The 22314-nt window shown below is 33.5% G+C and overlaps 1 protein-coding gene across 1 annotated transcript in view; it reads right to left on the reverse strand.

Moving 5' to 3' along the window:
- LRP1B (LDL receptor related protein 1B) overlaps positions 1-22314 on the reverse strand; it is a 756289-nt gene that overhangs the window by 159708 nt on the left and 574267 nt on the right. The window contains exons 41-43 of the mRNA XM_087732714.1: positions 19960-20331; positions 3788-3977; positions 2159-2363 (exon numbers count right to left, since the gene is read on the reverse strand). Coding sequence (XP_087588840.1) covers positions 2159-2363; positions 3788-3977; positions 19960-20331 — 767 coding nt within the window. The remainder of the gene's footprint in view (positions 1-2158; positions 2364-3787; positions 3978-19959; positions 20332-22314) is intronic.

Raw genomic sequence — 22314 nt, forward strand, 5'->3', positions numbered from 1 at the left:
CTACTAATTACCTTGTACTTAACTGACAGCGTATTCAAAACCTTAAGTAAACAGGATCAGGAAAGTAAAAATAAACATGATAGCAAAATGGAAAAGAAAAAGCAGTACAAGACAGATGTATATATTAGAAAGTGGAAATGCAGCCAAGATGAAGAGGAAGAAAAAATTAATTCTAACTGAAAAAAAGTGTAAGAAAATAATTTAAGAATCCCTGTTGAACTAGAAGAGAAACAAAAGAATATCCAATCTAGAAACAGGTATTTTCTAAGAAGACAATTGAAGAAAGCATAGAAGATGAAGGAAATAATTTTTAAAATTATTTACTGCTGATGATCTTAATGAGATATTTTTCTCTTTTCCCTAATAAATGTGACAAAAACAGTAGTGACATAGACAAATAACTTCATAGATAGAGATGGTAATGTACTTAAGCAAAGCAAATCAGTGGAATAAAATAGCAGGTATGTAAGTATTTATGTACTTCCTTAAGCTCCAGAAAGTTAAGAATAAATGTCTGAATTTGCAATAAACTTACAGGCAAACACAATGAAGTATTATCACAAGTTCCTACTTGTCAAAGAAATAAAAGTTGCATGTGTCTTTTAAATAGCATTTTTAGTTGACTAATGAACCTTACTTCAAGACAGGAGTTTCTAATTTACAATTATAATAATGTAGATGAATACATCACGTGATGGAATAACATCTCCTGGCTAAGATTCCAGAAGAACATGTAATTCTCATTTAAGATGCAGAAAGATTTCAAAGCTTTTATATAGTATATGAAGGATTTTTTTTTTTACATTAATACATATGAAAGTGAGCTGATGTACCAAACATTATCTTGTAGAGCTGGGAATTGAAAATACAAGCCAGAACATGCCCTTCATTTATTTTATCATGCACTTTGGGAGGTACAAAATCCCAGAAAGGAAGACTTCATGAAATATGAGAAATGTAGAACCAAACCAAACATGCAACAAAGTCGTGAGCACAGATAACTGCCTTCAGCATACTCCAAGCAAAGATCTGCTTGAGCTGAAACTAATAGAGCACTCAAGGACCAAAATGTATTGTGATAAAAGAGCAACGGAGTGCTGTTGAACATACCTGAAAATGGATAGTTAGAAAAGAAAAGAAAAAAAAAAAAAAAAAAAAAGATTTGTAGAGTAACACTTAAGCGTTACACAAACAAATTCTAGTGCATTCAGAAAAATTTGGCACTGGAAGGAAAATTATAATCGTCCTATGTAAAGCAGAACATTTCTCTACCTCTTCTACTGAAGTTAGTTCTACAAATTTTTCAAGCTGATACAGATCATTGTTGTGGTTTAACCTCAGCCAGCAACTAAGCACCACACAGCTGCTCGCTCACTCCCCGCCCCCCACCCCCAGGATGGGATGGGGGAAGAGAATTGGAAGAGTAAAAGTGAGAAAACTCGTGGGTTGAGATAAGAACAGTTTAATAACTGAAATAAAATAAAGTAAAATACTACTAGCAGCAGTAGTAATAATAATAATACTAATATACAAAGCAAGTGATGCACCACCCTCTGACCAATGCCCAGCCCGTCCCCGAGCAGCGATCACTGCCCCCCAGCCAACTCCCCCAGTTTCTATACTGAGCATGATGCCATACAGTATGGCATAGCCCTTGGGCCAGTCTGGGTCAGCTGTCCTGGTTATGCTCCCTCCCAGCTTCTCGTGCACCAGGCAGAGCATGGGAAGCTGAAAAGTCCTTGACCAGTGTAAGCACTATTGAGCAACAGCTAAAACATCAGTGTGTTATCAACATTATTCTCATACTAAAGCCAAAACACAGCACTACACCAGCTACTAGGAAGAAAATGAACTCCATCCCAGCCGAAACCAGGAAAATTATTTAGGACAGAGATGCTTCAGGCTCAATACCAAGGCAAATAGATTTTGTATAAGGGTCTGCATCTCCAGAATGTCATCCAGAAACTGGAATGTGTTGAGTAAAAAGAATATTACTTGTTAGTTCAGAATTGTTTTCAGTTTTAAATATAATATACAACTAATTAGGAGAAACTTAGGCAACTAAAGATCTTTCTGTAACATTTTCATTTTAAAGACGCTAACAAATGCAAACAAGCAGATTTACAATTAATATGTTTGGGATTTTTGTTTTACTTACATATCTTTGTGATCCATCATATTCACACCTCTCAATTTTTCCCAGGCTGCCATCTGAAAAGTAAAGTTTCTCCGCCCTATGATCAATGGTAAGTCCATTTGGTGTCAGAATATCTGTACTAATGATAACCTGTGCATTTTTGCCTGAGAGGGTAGATCTCATGATGCTTGGGAGCTGCTCATTCCAGTTAGTCCAAAACATTAAGCTGTATTAAAATCAAAATAACAAACAAAACCATAAGATACATTTTATAATTTAATTCTCTATGAAATAAGCAACAGAAAAAACATATGCCTTCAGAGACAATTATGAATGGCATCTATAAGAAACTGTGATAATCAGTGGTGAATAAGAAAATGTGATAGCCAACACCCTATAAATTATAGCAGTTTCCTAGTTCATTAACTTGGATACAAGTACAGATTTTTTTTTTCTCCTCACAGGTCCATTCAGTTCTGATCATGTCTTTATACTAATATACCATTACAATATAAACTCCATTCTGCTAATGTGTATATTAGTAATTTCTAACAGTGAAATTAATTTGCAGCTTTTCCCATATTAGAACTGGTATGCAGAAGGTTGATAATGGGGAATCAAGTGACCTTAATATGTTCTACAGGAGGCACAATCAGCCCCTTCCTACTGTTAAACAATGGTGGACAAAATGTTATGGAATGAGCTGTGGATGTAATTTATACACTGATCAGAACCAGCCCATCCTCTCATTGGAACTTCCAGCAGTATTTAGTTGGTGTTTTTATGATACCTAGATAAATCATATTTTACAATACAGCATAAACTCTTAATTTGCATAAACTGTACGTGAAGTCACACATGGAAATAATCTCCTTGACTACCCATGCAACATCGTACATTCAGCTATCACAAATTAAAACCAGAACATAATAAGGCAGAAATGTAGCCTAGCCTCCCCAAAGGGGAGATCGTTACAAGAAGCAGAAAAAGCGGGTTGCCTTTCTTCCAGAATTAACGGAGAAGATTAAAGTAACTCAAATTTGTAAGACACTTATTAGCAAGAGGCTGAAGTAGAAATATAAACCCTCCTATTATCTTACTAGGAAACATAATCTTCTTGAGAGTGGCAGGAAAGGAACTAAATTAGATTTCTTTCCAGGATGTTGTCCACGAGCACCGTAATTGTACATCTCTTATTATATAAATTTGTACTACATTGATCTTTGTGATAAACACACGGGCCTATCAATTTGCCACACAAGAAACTCAGATTCTTTTTTGTAAATACTTAAATTTATTCTGTTTCTATTTAAGCAATGAGAGTAACATGTCTGACAAAAGAAATCACTAAAATGATCATTCGTGATAATTTGCATTTAACTCACTTTCTTAAAACCAGCTTGAATTTTTTAACATTCTATGAAAATGTAATGATTATTTGATCTGAAACATAAAAACGTATAAAATGCTGTCTCTTAATTCTGCAATTGCTTTAAGAAAATTAATACTAACATTCGTCTACTAAACCAGGAAATCTACTTAACCTTCATATGGTTCAGCAGTATTAGTTGACTGTGAACTAAAGAAGTGCTGCTGTATCCTTGACATTAGGCAAAAATTAAAATCTGGTAAGAAAGATATAATACATACTTTTGACATTCGTCTAGAGCTAACACATGTGGATGATCATCTTCAGACATTGTTATTACTGCTTCCCTGTTGAAAGCTCCTCGACGTCTCTGGTCAACAGTGTGTCTCATGATTGAGGATGTGGTTGAACTGGTCCAATAAAGAGTGTCCCAAGCTCTATGATAAGCAAGCCCCTCCACTGACCCAACATCTGGAAGACATGATTACAGACAGCAAATAAAACTCCTTCTAACAAGACGTTTGTTTTTCTTTTTCCTCAAAGTTGATCCTGCGGACTCACAGAGATCAGCTATTTCAGCCTATTGACTCTGTCGATACTTTCATCATTTCACCTGTTTATTTTTTAGTGGAATCAAAGTCTTATTATTTTTTCATAAATTTAAATAAAAAAAACCCATAGAGAGCAAGATCATTATTAATATTCCTGTACTATATTTGTCAATTCTAACACTCATTAAATTAATGTTTTTACTACGGTGTCCCCAGATAATACATTAGGAATAATAAGCATTTATTCAAGACAGCAATAATTTAGTCACAACTTCAAACATCATTTAAGCCAAGTCTTGGGTATGTTTTCACTAATTATGTGTATTATTTAGCATTATCTTTCCATGTATTTTCTAACACAGATACACATTATATTAATGGGGATCAAAGCGTCCTGTTGTTATTAACTGTACAGGCTGTTTTTTAAACACCTGAAAAATACTGAACAAAAGACTAACTCTGAAGGTCTCGGCATCAATACATCATTTTAATAAGCTATAATACCACACTCTTTCATTCTACATAAAAAAAATGTGAGCTAGAAACAAAAGCAAATATTAACAATCAGCTAAAGCATATATTTAACATCCAGAAAAAGATAAATTGTATCTGATTCCAATATATAAAAGTGACAGACTGTGAGAAATAGGAGTAATTATTTCCTGCCATTATTTTTGAATTACTACAGAAATGTACGTTGATTACTTCACTTATTATTTTGTTAGAAACAAATAATTTTAGACCGGAAGGTTCATGCAGCTTATTAATGACCTACAGAAGGCAAAAATCTAGAAATATAATAAGGATTACATTATGCTGGTTATTACAATTTACATTTGGCCTGCTGGAAGATGTAATTTTTACCATGCAATTCATATACACAGTCCAGAAAGTCCCAAAATAAGTTTGATCACACTGAAAGTGCTAACACTAAACCAAAACTCTGAAGCAAATAAATCAAAACAATGAGACAATTATTTATCAGTTTTTTTATATTTCTCTTTCTAAAGCATTTGGACATCTTCTGACTACATTTTCATGACATATCTATTGAGAAGTCTCAGGGACTTGTCTTAAAGAAGAAAGAATAGAAAAAATAAATTAGGTGACACTCCTTAAATGGAGGTGAATATGTGTAAAATGGGTTTTCCTACTTATGAAGGAGAATTTATGAAAAAAGATATATTCATCTCACTTACAAGTAACTCAAAAAAGTGACTGAGTTTGACTTTAAAAATGGCATTGAAAGCAACTTGAAAATTACAAAAAGTTCTTCTGACCATTGCAAAGATGACCCGTTAGATGATAAGAATTCTGGTTTTCAAAAAGATGAATGTGTTACAAGTTTTCTTTCTTTAAATGCGGAATTTAGTTGCCTCACTAATTTATTTTTAATTTTAAGCATAAAAAGCATATTGAAATATAGCAAAGGTTTTATTTTTTGTTTCAGAAATCACCAACTGAAATCAAAGATAAGCAGTTCTTTCAAACATCATGACAGAGATGTGCAAACACCTACTAAAGTATTTTAAAACAGTTAGAACATGCCTGAATGCAGGCTTATTATCAACTATGGTTTATGCAGTTTCTGGCTATGTCTGTCTATACTATGAGCTGAGAAAGCCATTCTTGGGTCTCGCTCCTCTGAGTGCCGACACCACACGCATGTTACTTTATACCAGGTCAACCTTCTGGAACAAAACAACTAATTCTTTCTGAGATGTAACCTAGGTATTCTGACAAAAATGTGCTACCCTTTCTGAAAAAATGCTCTTTTGGGAGTATAAACAAGACCACATCAGGATTTGTTCCTTTTGCCTACAGAGACCTCCCAGCCACTCAAATCTCTAAATCTCAAACACACCTTAACTTTCTCACACCATGCTTCAGGACATGCAAAAAATATCCTTGATCATAACATCAAAATGTCACTCTTAGGACTGACATACAGCCAGCACACAATTTTAGGCAGCATGAACCAGAAGAAATCCTAAAAATAATGATAATATCTCAGAGCCAGAGAAACACAACATAGGATTCAAAGGAAACCTGGACTGCCCAAATCATCCTAGAGGCACCAAGCCAAGCACTGCATACATGAACCACTCTGCCCCCTGATCTGGGCCCAGGGATCACTCCCAGAGACAGAAATCTGTACAGTTTCGATACAGGCTCTGATACACTTCTTGGTCACTTCTTGCACATCTTCCACTAACTGTGAAATGAAATGTAAGTGTGATAAATATTAAAATAAAGAGCCAGGAATACAATTCTAACTTAATCTACTAATTGCCATTAAAATCGTATCCTGAATCCCAGTTTCCCACTACTTATAATTATCTAAAATAAAAAAAAAAAAAAACAACCGCTCTTAGATATATGGTTTAACTCCTAGGTTTCCCTACATGGAGTTCAGGAGTTGGTCTCGATGATCCTTGTGGGTCCCTTCCAACTTGGGATATCCTGCGATTCTATTAAAAAATGACAGAATATATACTGACATTTTCTGACCAACTCTGCACTTTATTTTGTAATGAACAAATCATCAGAGCATTTATTGCAATATTTTTACCTTTCATATCTGTGAATGTCAAGTGTTTCCTCATCTTTATTATGGAAGTTTTTAGAAAAATGAAATCAAGTCTTTGTCTTGTGGTTAAAGACATAGCCCTTAGGAGGTGAGGATTTAACTAAGATTTGCTGCAAATCATTCTTCTTCATTTGAAAGGTGACTATCAGAAAAAAAAAAAAAAAGAAAAAATAATTTCCCTCATGTAAACTCTTGAATTTCTAGCAAACTTAGCTTTGTTTCTTGTCTGAATCTGTCAAGAAATTTGAAAGCAAACTGTTTATACAACATAGCCTAAAACTCTTCTGTAGTAGACAAAAGATAATGATGTTGTTCCTGCCACAGCTAGATGTGATGAACTAGAACACAACTAGAATGATGAAAGTGCTCTTCAAATACAAGATGCGTAGGTTTACTTGTAATTTCTATACTTAAGCAGAACTCCATTTTCCTACAAGAATCAGAAAGTATAGCTTCACATTCTTAAACTGGACCAACACATCATACTGCAACTCCATATCAAGGTCTGTAAATGGTGACAGAAGAAGGTTTAATTCAATATTACTATTTATAAAATGGTAATTTCTAAGTTTTTAGAAAACAGAGTCATGGAATATTATGCCATATATACATTTAGCATACAGATGAAAAATGCATCTTCCTCTTGTTTTAATAAAATATCTAAAATATGCAGTTTTGAAAAACCTTGCCATAAATACATATGTTCTGAGTGGAGCAGAACTAAAGCAAAGCAATCAATAAAACGTTTTGTTTAAAAGAGAACAGCAGCAACAACTTTAAAAGAAAATAAAGAAGCTAAGATAAAAAAAAACAAACCAACCAAGAAATCTCTATCTAAATGGGAATTTCAAATATTAAGACTGTGACTGAAAAGAAAAGAAAAAAAAAATCTGAAAATAACCCAGCAACAGAATCAGGCTGTGAAAGCTGCCTGAAATCAAATACCTGATATCCAACTAAGGAAATATTTTATCACAGATAAAACTTCAGGAACTGCTTGATGTATACACGCTTTTTAAAGAAGAAGAGAGGGCTCCTTATTAGATAATCACATCTTTGAGCAAATTAAATCTGAAACTATCAAAAGGTTCAGGTGACAAGCCTACGGTTGATAATGGTTTCATAAAAACCACAAACAAAAATTCAGAGTAAAAAAATATGCTTTTCTTAAAAAAACAAAACAAAACAAAACAAAAAAAAAACCCAAAACCAAACAAACAAACAGAGGAATTCAATTGCCTTGATGTAAGACAAGAAAAAAAGCACTAATTAAATATAAAGCGCTCTGCTGCAAACACATACCAAGTGTATTTGCTTAGCTCCACCAAAAGTATAAATTCTGAAGGATTTATACCAAGCACTCTCTTTTATTTGTCAATAAATTTTTAGTTTTATCATGTTCCTTACGTATGAAATTGAGAATTCCACCAGTACAAAAGAGAATCATTTAATGCTTTTAGAAATCTGTAAGATGGTTTTAAAGTCAATGGCATAAGACCTAGAGAGTAGGTGCTAAAGCAATCCAAGATTTAGATAACTTCTTACAACAGAAAATACAACTAACTTTGTTCTTATTAGCATGTAGTATCAGCTTGATGAAGTACCATCAGCACACTACTCAGGCAAATCTTCAGTGTAATGAGTGCTAATACAATATTTTTGTTATATTGTTTCTAGGTTAAAAAAAACTTTTTGTTTCAGAGGTTAGTCAAGAATCCCAAAATTCATATGAGTCCTTTTATCAATGATAAAGCAGGTGCCAAGTGCGGACAGAAATGGACCTAGAAATGGTCCTTTAGCCAATTCCAGGTGGTTCCTTAAAACTAAAACCTTCTAAGCAACTTCATATTGCCAAAGACAGAGAAGATTCCAAAACAACTGCGTTCTAGTGTTATATCATTACCAGTTTGCATTGATATTATTTTATACTTACTTATTTCACACCTCCTTAAGGAATATTCTAGAGCACTTGAAAAAAAAAAGGTTAATTTATCATTAACTATTCAGTAACTTTAAAATGTATCAGAAATATGTACTCATCCTATCCAGTGCTACAATTGGAGGATTCAGGCCCAAAATCTACTGACAGGATGAAAATTAGCAATTTGTTTACTCTCAGCTTCATATTTTCACAGCATCATATAATATTCTGAATTAGTAAAGCATAAAGAAACTGGAAATGAAAAGAAACACATTTGTTTCACTGACATATTGAATTAAAACACTGATGGCATTAGATGCCTACAGCACTGATTAAATTTATTCTAGCCATGAAGCAACAGTTTATGATTTTCACATGAATAGCATACTTAAATGAAAGGAACATTAATACAATATGATATTAATATACAAATACTCACATTATTCACCTGCCACTGACATTCTGAATTAAATCAGTAATGGGGTGTATAACTGATTAAATATCTACACAAGAGAATGCAACAGCTTATGATTTACAAAGGCAATGGTAGAGTGATCACATCATTATGTTGCCAAATGCTATCTATCACTTTTACTGAACTTAACGAAGATGGATTGCGTCCCATAGATGAGATGCAGCCTATAAATATTGTCATGCTGATCTTCATCTGACTTTCCCAGGGAACAGACAAGCAACAAATCAATAACTGAAGAACTCAGATTAGAGCTCCCTCGTTACTGCAAACACAAAATAAAAATACTAAAGGATATAAATTATCCAATAGTTATTGCCACTGACTTCTGGTAATGTATATACTATTCCTCAGTTTCCTAGATTTTTATCTCCTATCCTCTACTTTTAAAATTCTCTAGAAAGTTTACAGTCAAAACTTTTCCAGTTGCATCAGTTCAGCTACCTTTTTCCTTTAATTTCATATTCTTACCAACTCCTTTTCTTTAGCAAAGTTGTAAACTAAGAACAACTGTCGACACCATAGTTTTTTTAATACTGAAAAGCCATCAAAGTAATAAAATTGAGTATAAACAGCACTTCAATATCAGAACTTTGGAGAAGGCTTTAATGTTCAGTACTTAACATTAAACACCTGCTTGATCTTCAGTCATTCTCTGAATTGGCTTTCACAATTTACCTTTCAGGATACAGCCTGCCACTTGTTATACCAGACTGGTCACAGGAGATGATACTGCTTTCCATTGATCTGTTTGTGTAAGTTAATGGTGATAGATAACAGGTGGTCACCATTTGATCTAAGGTGAAAAGAATGCCTCACAAGCAATAAAGTACCTGAAGAAAAGCGTTTATAGTTACATATCTAACTGACTGCACAATTAGAATTTGAAACAATTCTTTACCCTGCTACTTTGGTCTTCAAGTACCCATAAAGCAGGAAGTCTTTCTGCTGAACAAAAATTCTAAGACAATAATAAGTTGTAATAAAAAAAAAGCAGGATGAGTTCCATTTGTCTCAAAAATTAGAGGGTGACTTAATTTCTTAATTACTTCTGTTAGCCATTCGTAAAACAAGGCCATCATATATTCTATTATAACTGAAATATTAAATATCAAATACGGCATAAACAACTCTGAACTGTAATAACTAATTATTTCATTGTCCTATTTAGCCTAAGAATATTATTTTATTTTACAGCACATGTAAAGTTTGCTAAAATTATACCATAAATCAGCAAACATCTGTATCATTTTTCTGTATCTCCAAAATATAAACCCATGCTATATGCTATTACACATTAAAGATTAATAAATGTAATAAGATAGTATAAACAAAGGCTTTGGGTTCTTCAAGGCAACAACTAGCTTAAGTTCAAGACACCGTAAACATCTCCATGGATGTAACCTCATTGTTCCTTCAAACTTACTGCGGTAGCCAGTACTGGAAAGAATGAATATTTGTTGGGAATAATCTAAAGGGAAAGAAAATAATTTTAGAATCTAGAAAAAAAAACAACAACCTCTTTGTTTTTGTAGAACGTCTAATACTGAAATCTCACATCTTCCAAAACGTTTGGTGTCTTCCTAATGACAACTAAAAATTCAGTTTATGTGCAAATAAAAATGAAAATATAAATACTGGATAATTGCTCAAGAAACACTTCTAATACATTCAGCAAAAAGAAACTACCAGGTAAATATCTTTCTGGATTTATAACATTGCTTTAGTCTATATCAATGAAAATATATAAAATATTGTATGTAATTACTGTATCTGTGAAATAAGTACAGTGTGAAAGAAAGACAGGCAGATGATTATGTAGTAGGATACTGATAGTCTACCAGTGAACTTACAGAAGTCTATAGAAAACACCTGATGAGACTACTAGAATAGTAAACATCAAAATTCAGCATAAGAAATACCATGAACCTAACCTGCAGTTGATGACTTTAATCATAGTTATATGAACTAACCAACCAACTGAACAGTATATGATAGACGGATGATATTTCTGTGCAATGAAGTGCATTAGGTATTGATTCAATGTACTAGTGGTACAACATTGCTAAAGCCCAGTTTGGAGCTAGACGAGGCATGTCTGCACCTTTGGGCAAAGCTGGACCTCTGAGAGCAGGTGAACTACCAACACTTGGTGAATACCTGCATGCTCACTAATACGAGGTTATAACTCAGGGAGTGCCGATGATGGAAATAGGACAGAGACACCAGAAGAAAACACTAATTCTGAAAGGATCAATCAGCTAGTTGTACGGTGTTTCTGGAAAATTTTGTTTCTTTGTTTTTAATTTCATTATGGAGACCTACAGAAATACGTTATTCACTCTTACAAACATTTTCAATTATTCAGGAAGAGCTCTGTAAAAGTTTTATGCTAAGAAATAGATAATTAATAGTAGCATTTCAACTTTTAGATTATTTGAATTTTTTTTTTGTCCCCTACCAGCACTGGTGGGTTTTCTACATTTTTCTATATAGTTTAGCTTACTTCTGGATCAAACAGATGAGCTCAGACACTCACAATGAGAGAACAGAAACAATGTCACTAACTTTTTGGTCATTTTTACCTGAACATACATGGAACAAGTAATCAACTCTTTAAAATGAGGAAAAAAGTTACTTTGAAAGTAGTAAGCTTGTTCCAGAACTATGCTTTTATATACATAAATGCTGGGTTTCTTTTTGGCTCCCAGTTAATAGCATTTAAAAAACACACTAGTCAAGCCACAGTAAATAATATCATCATAATTTGTTGTGATAATCAGCTTTTAAAAATCAAGTCTGTTTTATGTTACTAAATACAAAAATTATGTATTTAATTTCATGTCTACATTCTTGTGGACCATAATATTTCTTCAAAGAATGATTTAGCCCTTTTATCATGAGGGGAAAAATAACCAACAACTTTTCATGAGGAAATCTATATCTACCTCTAATTACTTTTTTTCCCAACAATGGATATAGCCCTTCCATAGTTGTTTGCTGACAGGTCACTGAAGAAAACCACATCAACAGAAATGTAAACCTGCAATATTTTGTCCTCTATTATCCTAGATATAAGTTACTCCTTGATTAGGTTTAGGGACTGTATTCGGGTCAGTGGAGAATAATGTAACAAAGGAATAATGATACCTCATATACTTAAGGAAATATAGGCAACTCAGCAAATTAGAAAAACTATAGCATTTTGTATAACTGTAAACTGTAACCCTCCCAGTATAGTTCAATATATCATTACAAGTTAACAAGTGTTCCAGTATCATAAGTTCAAAATACTTATCCATGTAAAAGAGGCTTTAAAAGCAGAAAGACTTCTAGAATGGAAAGCTAGCATATAGAAATGGAAGTGTTTTATTAAGTTTTAAAAAATCTCAACAATAGTCATGGAAGAAATTTTTTTCCTAATTACAAGAGCCCACATTATCTTTTTATACCTTACATGTAGACTCTCAAAAAAAAAAAATTACTACTCAGTCTTACCACCTTTAAATCAATAAAAATTAACATTACCATTAGAGCGCCTACCCTAAGACCTCTAATAAATACATATAATCACACATTTTTCTTGTTATTGTTGAAGTGAAACCAAACAGTATAGAGATATTAGAAACATTAATAGCAGAATAGCCTAATAACCTGTTAATATTTGCTGGATCACATTACTCTTTAGAATAAAACAAAGGAGAAATGTCAAGAGATGTTCCTCTGTACAGCTTTTTACTGACAATTCACCAAATACAGTTTTGCGTTTTATGCAACTAAGCCACAGCTGATGATGTAAAAATTTACATCAGCAAATATTTACATCAATAAAAATTTAAGGGCGATGTAGAAAGTTGAAGCTGTCACAAACAATATTAATTCTTCATGAATAATCTCAAGTTTAATAGGCAGAAGCACCTTTCCTGAATACTGAGGTTGGGAGTGCTCGGGACATACTGAACTGAAAGACCAGTGTATGTCAGCTCCCGTCGTGAATACATTTCAGAGTTGCAAACCAGGAACAGCTAAACAAAGCATGAAATGTGAAGAAATACATATTTCTAGAATAACAACTGCTTAATATAAAGTTAGTAAACGTTATCCACATATAGTAACAGTTATTTACTGAACAGCTCATAAACTTTACCCATTAATCATAATATGCAGCCACATCCAGAAAAAAAAATATAGTGATAAACCAGACACTTTCGTTTTCATTCTCAAAGCAGCAGTTGTAATAATAAATTTTAGTTTTTACTGCCTAAATGTCCTAGACTTAACAATAGCCTCTCACTTTCCCTCCTTTATAAAGTGAAAATCACTGGACCTATATTCGAACATATACAATTATAATAAATCCAATTCATTTATGAAATGAAAAGCAACAATATTATTTATTCTTAACAGATTAAAAATTTCTTTCCTGGAGAAGAAAGCTCCAAAACTAAAGGGACCTCATACAATGTACGAAATTTAATGCTCTGTAAGAGAAATGGGAACATAAATGCCTTTTTGACAGTTAAATTGGACCCATTTAGTTAGAAAGAATAGTAGCACACATTGGAACACCTTTAAAAGATTCAGACTGTAAAAAGCCTTACAATACATCACAGGATCTGACACTTTATGTTAGCCGTGAAAAGATTTTTGCCTTCTGTAGACACTAGCACCTAAAGTTCAAAACAGAAGCAGCGTTTTTTTCCCATAACACTTCCTTTTGTGCTGTGAAAGACGTTACACTGGCAAAATGTCTCAGTGCCACTGTTTACACAGTTAGGAAAAGAACCAGCTCATTGAGAGTGTCTCATCTTAATACTTTTGCCTTTTTCTAATTTACTTTCTTTTGCCTTTCCTCCCCCTTTTTTTTTCTCCTTTCTCTTCTTTAGTTTCTAACTTCTTGACTGCTATTCTTTCTAGTGTTGTACCGCTACACTAAACCTACTTGAACGCTGCACTGGTTCTCTACAGATACACTGAGGCAGGCTTTGGTTAATGAATATATTACCTCAAACTTCTACCTATGATAAAAAAAGGAGACTGCACTATTAGGTTAGAAACTGACACATAGTTTAAAAAAAAAAAAAAAAAAGTCTTCATTGCATAAACATAAGCTTTGAAACAAGTTAGGAAAACCAAAAGCAGTCTCCAGAAATGCTATGACGCAGCTTCTTGTTTCCCGCTGCAAATTAGTCATCAACTAGCATGTCAGCCACTGTCTAAAGCTAGTCTTAATTTGCGTTTTTACTGGGTTGGAAGATAGCTCACACATTTAAACATGGTTTAAGATGGGCTTCTCTGTTCTCAGTTGACAGAAATTGTCGATTTTTTCAGAGCTGCTGATCCGCAATGTCATGTTCATGAGGGAAGGAAGAAGGAAAACAGACACTCCTCTGGCTCTCTGCTTCTAGGCAGGCAGAGACGGAAGGATGTCGAAGTAAAGAAGTTTATCAGATGGTTTGCAAACTAGGGCTTAATCTTAGATATTACAGAAAAAAAACCCATACGTTTATCTGACCCAATACAATGTATTTTTTGCTTAGTGGGTCAATCCACAGCGGTAATCATCTTATGAGTAACAGGAAACAAAGTTTAGCATGCTGGTCTTCATGATTTTAATTTAATTAAGGCTTCCATTAGTTGTTTGCTCCATTAAAACCACAAAGAATTTACTTTGTGAATAATATATTATCTTTCACTGACTTTCTCTGGATCAAACTGAGACCTCTAATTCTATGTAGAAGAAATTTCTATTCAGATTATCACATCATTAAAAATAAAGTCAACTCACCGTTTATCAGTTGAGAAAACAAACAACAGTCAATGGGAGATGCGGTATGAGAGGGGATAAGCATATAATATTAAAAATCTCATATATCAAAGAGATGCTTGCTTCTGTTGAAACATTTTCATTTTCAGTCATTTCAAACTACTCTAAAATTACTTGCAGATGGAAGACAGGTCTATTTAGATCTATAAAGATTTAAAGTACTTCATATATGTTTATCAGAATGCCGTTGAAATGGCTTCCAGTTTGAATACTACAGAAACTGGTTCAGAAGTTTGAAATAATAGTGTTGTTCTGTCTAGAAGTGATTAACGACAAAGAAAATAAGAGTAAAATTCTCCCCTGGGCTCCATCTGAGATGAGAATAGACCCTATCGTTCCAAATGAAACTGATCACCTGTAGAAATTTTGAACAAGTCAGATTTCCAAATACCTCCTTACATAAACTCTGTGCCTTTAACTGCTACTGATTTCTGTTCTTTCTTTCTGTATACTGCTCCATTACCTCATTTTAACCTAGGTTTTCAGTAACAAATTCTCCCAGAGAGACCAGCAACAGCTACAAGGTCTACTTCTGGTAGGGCTGAACAGAAATTGTAAAGATTATGCGGTGATGGCCACCCCAACATATTGATTTAAACTGTCACTTCCATGTAAATTTGTTACCTTTTCTACCTCCTTTTGTATTAAATGCCTCCTTTCAATTTTCTACAAAGCCTACAGTCCATTGGGGGCTAAAATTAAATGAAAAACAGCTTCTGAAGTGTATGTAATCTCTCTGGATCTTCTCTAGAATACCAAGTTAGGATTTGATTTGTCGAGGCACTGGTTCTCACAATCTAAAGCTTCAGAAAGCTTATGTGAAATGAAAAAAATACTCCTTTTTGCAGAGTGAATCCTGCACAATTCCTCAAACTGGAAGAACAGAGAAAGTGTATATATATATATAGCATGACTTTTCCAAATATAATCCCTGTGACCGTGTTTTGTTTTACAAAGGACTACCATTGACAATGAGAAATAGGAATGTCATCAAGGTTCTCAACCATTTTGCCTTAACAGGTTCATGAAGCTTTTACAACACAACAGAATACAGAAGTACACATACGTATAGCTAGCTTAGGTTACAGGTTAGAAGCAGAAGCAGTCTAACCTGTGCAAAGTGAACTGCAAGGCTGACCTTTACAACTAAAAAGTGGAAAGTTAAAAAGAAAATAGTGAGTGGGTGGGACCACACTGTAAGCACCTATGCATTCCTTCATAGGCTGATACGTCTTAAAGTGTGTACTTAAAGCAAGAAAAACAATAAAATATAACCTCTTGCACTCTTTTTGGAAGGAAAGAATGAGATCAAAACACATGATATAGATGGTAGTCATATCACAACATATTTAAAATAGGTATCGCTGCATTGATAAGTTAATTTTAAAAATGTCTTCAGACTGGATTAAACTGTACATGATGCTATAGCAATAAAATCGTGAGTGATACTGAATGGTTAGATAACTCATCACCCAAGAGAGTATTTGTGGGAAACCACAGCCAAGAACAAGGTAAATTTTTAAAAACTGGCAATCAAGAACGATTAACCCCATAAATTTACTTATAAAACCACAAAAGAAAGAGTCTCTACTGACTGACCAAAGGAAATAATGCTCATTTCGTCAGTAGCGTTCAGAGATAAGAAAGAATCCACTCCAAAAACCTATGCTGCACAAAAAATAAAGGTGTTAGGGTATGGCATACTAAGCACATGCTACACTGGTTTTTAGTTGTTTCTTCCTGCTGAAGACAGAACCCTATCAGGTACTGGGCTCTTGGTGAGTTTTGAATCTGTTTTTAGTGAACTGGAACAAGTTAGATAAAGTTGTTTATATGCTGTAAATCTACTTTCCCTGAGCTGAAAATGTGTTAGCTAATGGGTTGTTTATGAGTTGCAAATCTGTTCAGTGAGGTGAAAATTTGTCAGATAATGGGTTGTTTATGAATTCTAAATCAATATTCAGTGAGTCGGAACTATGTTAGATAATAGCTTGCGTATGGGTTGTAAATCTGTTTTCAGAGAACTGGAAACACGTTAGATAATGGTTTGTTTCTGGGTAGTAAATCTGTTCTTAGTGAGCTAAAAACATATTAGATAATGGGTTGCTCCAGAGTTGTAAATCTGTTTTTAGTGAACTGGAAACCTGTTTAATAAAGGGCTCTTTATATATCTTAACTCTGTTTTTAGTGTGCAGAAAAGTTCAATAATGTGTTAGATTTGAGTGGCATATCTGATTTCAGTGAGGTAGAAATCCATCAGCTAATGGATTCTTTATGAGCAGATCTACATTCAGTGAACTAAAAATCTGGGACAGTAGTATTTTGTATATAATGTACTCTATTTTCACTATTTGAGTCAAATACTGAGTAAAGGTTTGCATGATTTGTAGACTTCAACTTAATGAGGTAGAAAGGGGTTGTAGAATTGTTAGAACCACGCTAGGTATTTCCAATGTGGTTTCGAATCTCTTGCTAATAAAGTAAAACTTGCTACAGATGCGTGCTAATAATTTTGGAGGAAAAAGATAGCAAAATGAACGTCAAAGATGTTATTTTTTAATCCTGAAATTAAATAGTATTACTAAAATCTCTCAGCTGGATTCCATTTAACAATTTCTTTGTAATCACATATAGTTAACATGGAAATCAGAAAATTTTAGAATTTTACGTCTTCCAGTGAATGGAACCACTCGTGTCAACCAGTCTTACCACTGCTTTTTCCTTTACAGGTATCACTGTTGGTCAAATACTTCCACTATAACAAGCAGCCTCATGAACTGCTTCCTGTTTACAGTCAGAGAAAATCCTGTGCAGACTGTGGAAAGGAAGGATATGTAGTACAAAAATACCAGTTTAAAATGAATGACTCAATGTACAGAAAGGGGGTTTAAAACACATGAATGAGAACAATAAACTAACATATACTGAGATGTGATATCCCTTCTCATTTACAATGAAAAAAATAACTGAAGCATTTCTAGAAAACAAACACCATTGCTCACAAACACATCCCAAGCATACACAGTAAATTTTTGCAAGGATAGAAAATTTAATCTGACATTCAATTATTCAGAGTGCTGACTCTGCTAATGAAAAATGAAATCGGGCATATTAAGATTACAAGTAGAAACACTTCCTAACAATTTCTTAAAAGTATAATACTCAACTGTACTTTATGGAATGTCTTTAGCTCTTGTACAACAACCTATTATAAAGTAATGAGGAATACTTTATTGTTCTTTTAAAAAACCAATTTGTATCTGCATTGGTGCTTCACCAGTATTTCTTTCTCCTCTTTGTCTGTTTTAAATGTAAAAATTTCCAGTGGCTTTTCATGTAATACTTTTAATCTCTTCCTATAACACCAGAGTTAAAATAGTGCTTGTATGTCACCCCTGCACATTTCTGTGAGCTGTTTGTGTCTCTTGTATGGCTAACATCGACTCTGAATCCCCAGGTTTGAATGCTTTCCTGGGAGTAATGAGAGCATCCAGAAAACATTGCTTAGTTTCTCTTTACTATATCTTAATACAGATATCATTAATTCCTCTAAAATATGCACACATAAAAACTCAAAGTAAAAAAAGGCCTTGTATTATATTTGAAAAATGCTTTTCTGTTCATTAGTGTCAACAGTTTTCATGACCACGGATACCTTCCAAGAACCACAGTGCAGAGGAACATAACGATACAATTATCCAATGTCAGTTGCAGAATAATATTTTGTCAGTTTCCAGCTGTTTAACTTCTTTCTTTTCTAAAAATATTTCCATTAACATCCAACAGCAAAGGGCGATACGTTCCACATCAAATCTACTTCCATTTTTCCTAATTGCTTTCTTTGGTCTTCTTATTAAACTGTTTGACCCAAACAAATAGCTAAATGTAGCAATGCCATAGGCAACATAACTTACGACTTTCAGATGAGAATTATCCACAACATAAGGAGCAAAAACTATACAACACTTCAGACATTTTAGAAAATGGTTACTGAAATGAACTGCAGCCTCCAAAAAAACCAGACTGTACTCAAAAATGACAAGGAAGAGAAGAAACGCAGTAAATGTATGCAACCGATAACTCACTACAGATGAATGAGGTTTACTGTATGTTTTAGAACAATTAAACTGAAACAGAAATGAAAGACAGCAGACGTTTTTCAAGTTTAGATTTTTGTAGCACGGATTTTTGGATGTTTAGCATTACGGATATATTTCTTACACATCTGCATTCAGATTTGCCTTGAATTCTAATTTTACCATGACAAATCATGATGACTTTTTACGTACACCTTGCATTAAAGTTATGTTAGACTTTGTTGATAAAGATTTCAGTGCCAGATCCTCAGAAGATTTTACTGAGGCCTCAGCTGCAAAATATGTTTTGTGTCTTGTGCTGAAGACTTTGGTGATGATATTGGCATCAATTCCTTGACAGCAGTGTCAGGCTTCAAGTATTCAGAGGCTAAAAAAATGTTAAGTTTCATACAACTCCTCCTACTAGTGCGGTGAATGAAGGCATAGTAAACGTGCAAAGCTACCGAGTAAGCCTCTACTAAAAACGTACAATTTTGTAGGTTGGAATTTGCCTCTGATTATCACTGAGGACAAATCACTTTTCTTGGGCTCACTACAAGGATGAGTCAACTGGACACACTGACTAGGGTCCTAGTATTTTATACTGAGGAATGGTTATGTCAGCAGATATATCTTACAGTACTTCACCCCCCACTAACTAGAAAAATAAACAACCAATACGTTCATGGGGTAAGGGGACTTCTTTCATTTCCAGGCATTGCACAGTGAGGTTTTGTTTCAACAGTTAAGCACTGTCATTATCACTTCTGTTTTCTAGTAATATGCTTCATGCATAGTAACATTGTTATAAAAGAAATTATTTTGAAGTTGCAATTCTACAGATAATGTTTAAATGTATCTTATAGGGATAAATTACAATAATTGTGTTATATACTTCAGTATGGTAAAACTTTACTGACATTTTTTACTCTGTAAAGTCAAGTGATTATCAACTTTTCACTTAATAAAGTTTATTGGAATGAAATATGTACTTTGGGAAATAATTTTTTACTTACTTTCAATTAGTACTCTTCTGCCAGCCCAGTTGTCTTTAATAACTTGTATATTTCCAAAGTGTGCATCACTGAAGAATATGCGATTCGTACCTCTTCCTTTCAGACTGTAGTCAAAAGCAAGAGCTATCACATTTTTGAAGTACTCTGGATTTTCATATGGCCTTATTGGTGAATTTAAGTTGGTTTCATCTGAAAGATGTATACTTTTTAATATTGTCCTTCCTGAGTACAACAGGTAACCTTCATGTCTCAGGCAAGTAATTCCATCTTCTGCAAGATAGCCATGTGCACAAGCACATGTTCTCTGTGCGTTTCCCCGATAAAGGCAAAGTTGATGACATCCACCATTATTCTTGGCACAAACATTAGTACCTGTAAAAAGGTGGGGGGGGAAATAAAAAATAGTCTATCTTTCATAATATTACACTTAGCTAACTTAAATCAAAAAGTAATTTTTTGTATTCTAAGAATTCTTCTCTTAAAACTGTTTCTACAATATTCACAGTAAAACAAAGGCCAAAATAGTAAAGAATGTAACTTTAACCACAACCTAAAGACAATTTTAAAGAATACAATTAATAAGCAAATATAAGTAATGTCCTTTCCAATTCACAAGAGTATTTATTTTATTAATAGAAAATGATAAAATGGGTTATTCCTCCATAATTAGCTAAAGACTTAGAGACTTTTTCAAGTGCTTTGAAAGATTTTTTTTTTTTTAAAACACCTGTTACTGTCAAAAAGTCAAATTTAGATACCACCAGAATACAGTACTGTTTTTAGATGATTTCTATCAAAATAAAAACGTATATATTGACAGGTACAAAACTGTGTCAATTCAGTTCCCTGTTTTTAATAAAGATATTTGCCAACGTTTTGTTCTAATTTCCTTTAAAGCCTGACTTTAAAAACTTACTCCTTGACAAATGCATGCCATTAAGAAATCATTGTCAAATTAGTAACTTCAATGACTTAAACTACACTTGTTGCAAGCAATATTTAAAATTACAATAATTTTCAGTAATTAGGAGCTATTTTCCTTTGTCTTTTTTGGACTATGTATGAATTACTATTACAGTTAGTTTAGATAATTTAGTTTCTGTTTCTGACAGCACTTTCCATGTAACCACTCAGCTCTTTCAATATAGTCATCTTCCCATTTCTGAAAGTTTTCCACATAGTGAAGGAGAAGAAAACATTTTAAATAGACTGTTTTCAGGTAGCAATAATTGTTGGGGAATATGTAGTGTCTGAAAGTACTGTTGATTGCATTGTCTAACTGCTACATTTCAAGCTGAAGATACTTTTAAGAAAAAATAATGGGGGATGAGAGTTAACTTGCTCTTCAAATTAGAAACGTTGAATTTTGTGTTCCTAGGCAAAGTTACATGAGACATATTCCTCTATAGTTATGTAAAAACATTTGGAGATTTCGCTGTATACACTTTTACATTTGGTTTGTTTTAAAGATTCTTTTAAAGTTTTATTAGGCTAGAAAAGTTAATATCTGTTTGGAAGGATGAGGTTGAGAAGAGAAAGGAAAACATATGAAAAAGATCCTCAAGCTTCTAAAATCTCTCTTTGAAAACTTCAATGCTTCCACAGTTCATCAGCTGTAAATATCTTTTAAAATGGCCAATTCTGAAATCCGTGTAGTTAGGGCACATCCTTGCACACATAGCACTGAAGGATAGGAATCCGCTTGCAAATAGCACTGCAGGACTGGCTCATCAGAAAGGGTAAAACAGGTGTTTGAAAAAAAAGCGTTAATCACAATCAGCACAGGTTGTTGTTTTTTGTTTTTTTGTTTTTTTTTTTTTGGGGGGGGGTTCTCTTCTATTTTGTTTGGGGTTTTTTGTTCATTTGTTTGTTTTAATAATAGAAGGTCAGGAAGCTAGCTAATTACATTGTTTTTTTAAATACCATTAACTACTTCTAGTTCAATGAACTTAAAAAATATATATAATAATGTGATATAGAAAAACATTCCAAAAACATTTTTCACCTGTTTTTTCCCTTTTGTCCTCCTGGCTCACTGACAGCCCCTCCCAAAGACATTAACCATTTGTACCCTAGTAAAATTTGAAAAACGTATTAACAAATCATTCAGTTATGTTTTTCAAACTAACATCAAAAGATTTTTAGCCTCAGTAACTGTTTCTCTTATTCCTAGTGCGATCAAGTCTTTAAAGCTATCAATAAATATCATTACATGAAAAGATGCATCTTTTTATTCAATTTTCCTAAGACTATAATATAAAGCAGCCCTTCCAAGCAAGCAGACATTAACTATTTCTAGCCTAGTTAGAAGAAATGATAAATTTTTGTGTGGATTTTATTTTTATCCACAAAATA

Source organism: Nipponia nippon, unplaced genomic scaffold, assembly GCF_047370975.1.
Source record: "Nipponia nippon isolate SJK-2023a ecotype South Korea unplaced genomic scaffold, ASM4737097v1 scaffold_5, whole genome shotgun sequence".
In the NCBI taxonomy this organism is placed as follows: domain Eukaryota; kingdom Metazoa; phylum Chordata; class Aves; order Pelecaniformes; family Threskiornithidae; genus Nipponia; species Nipponia nippon.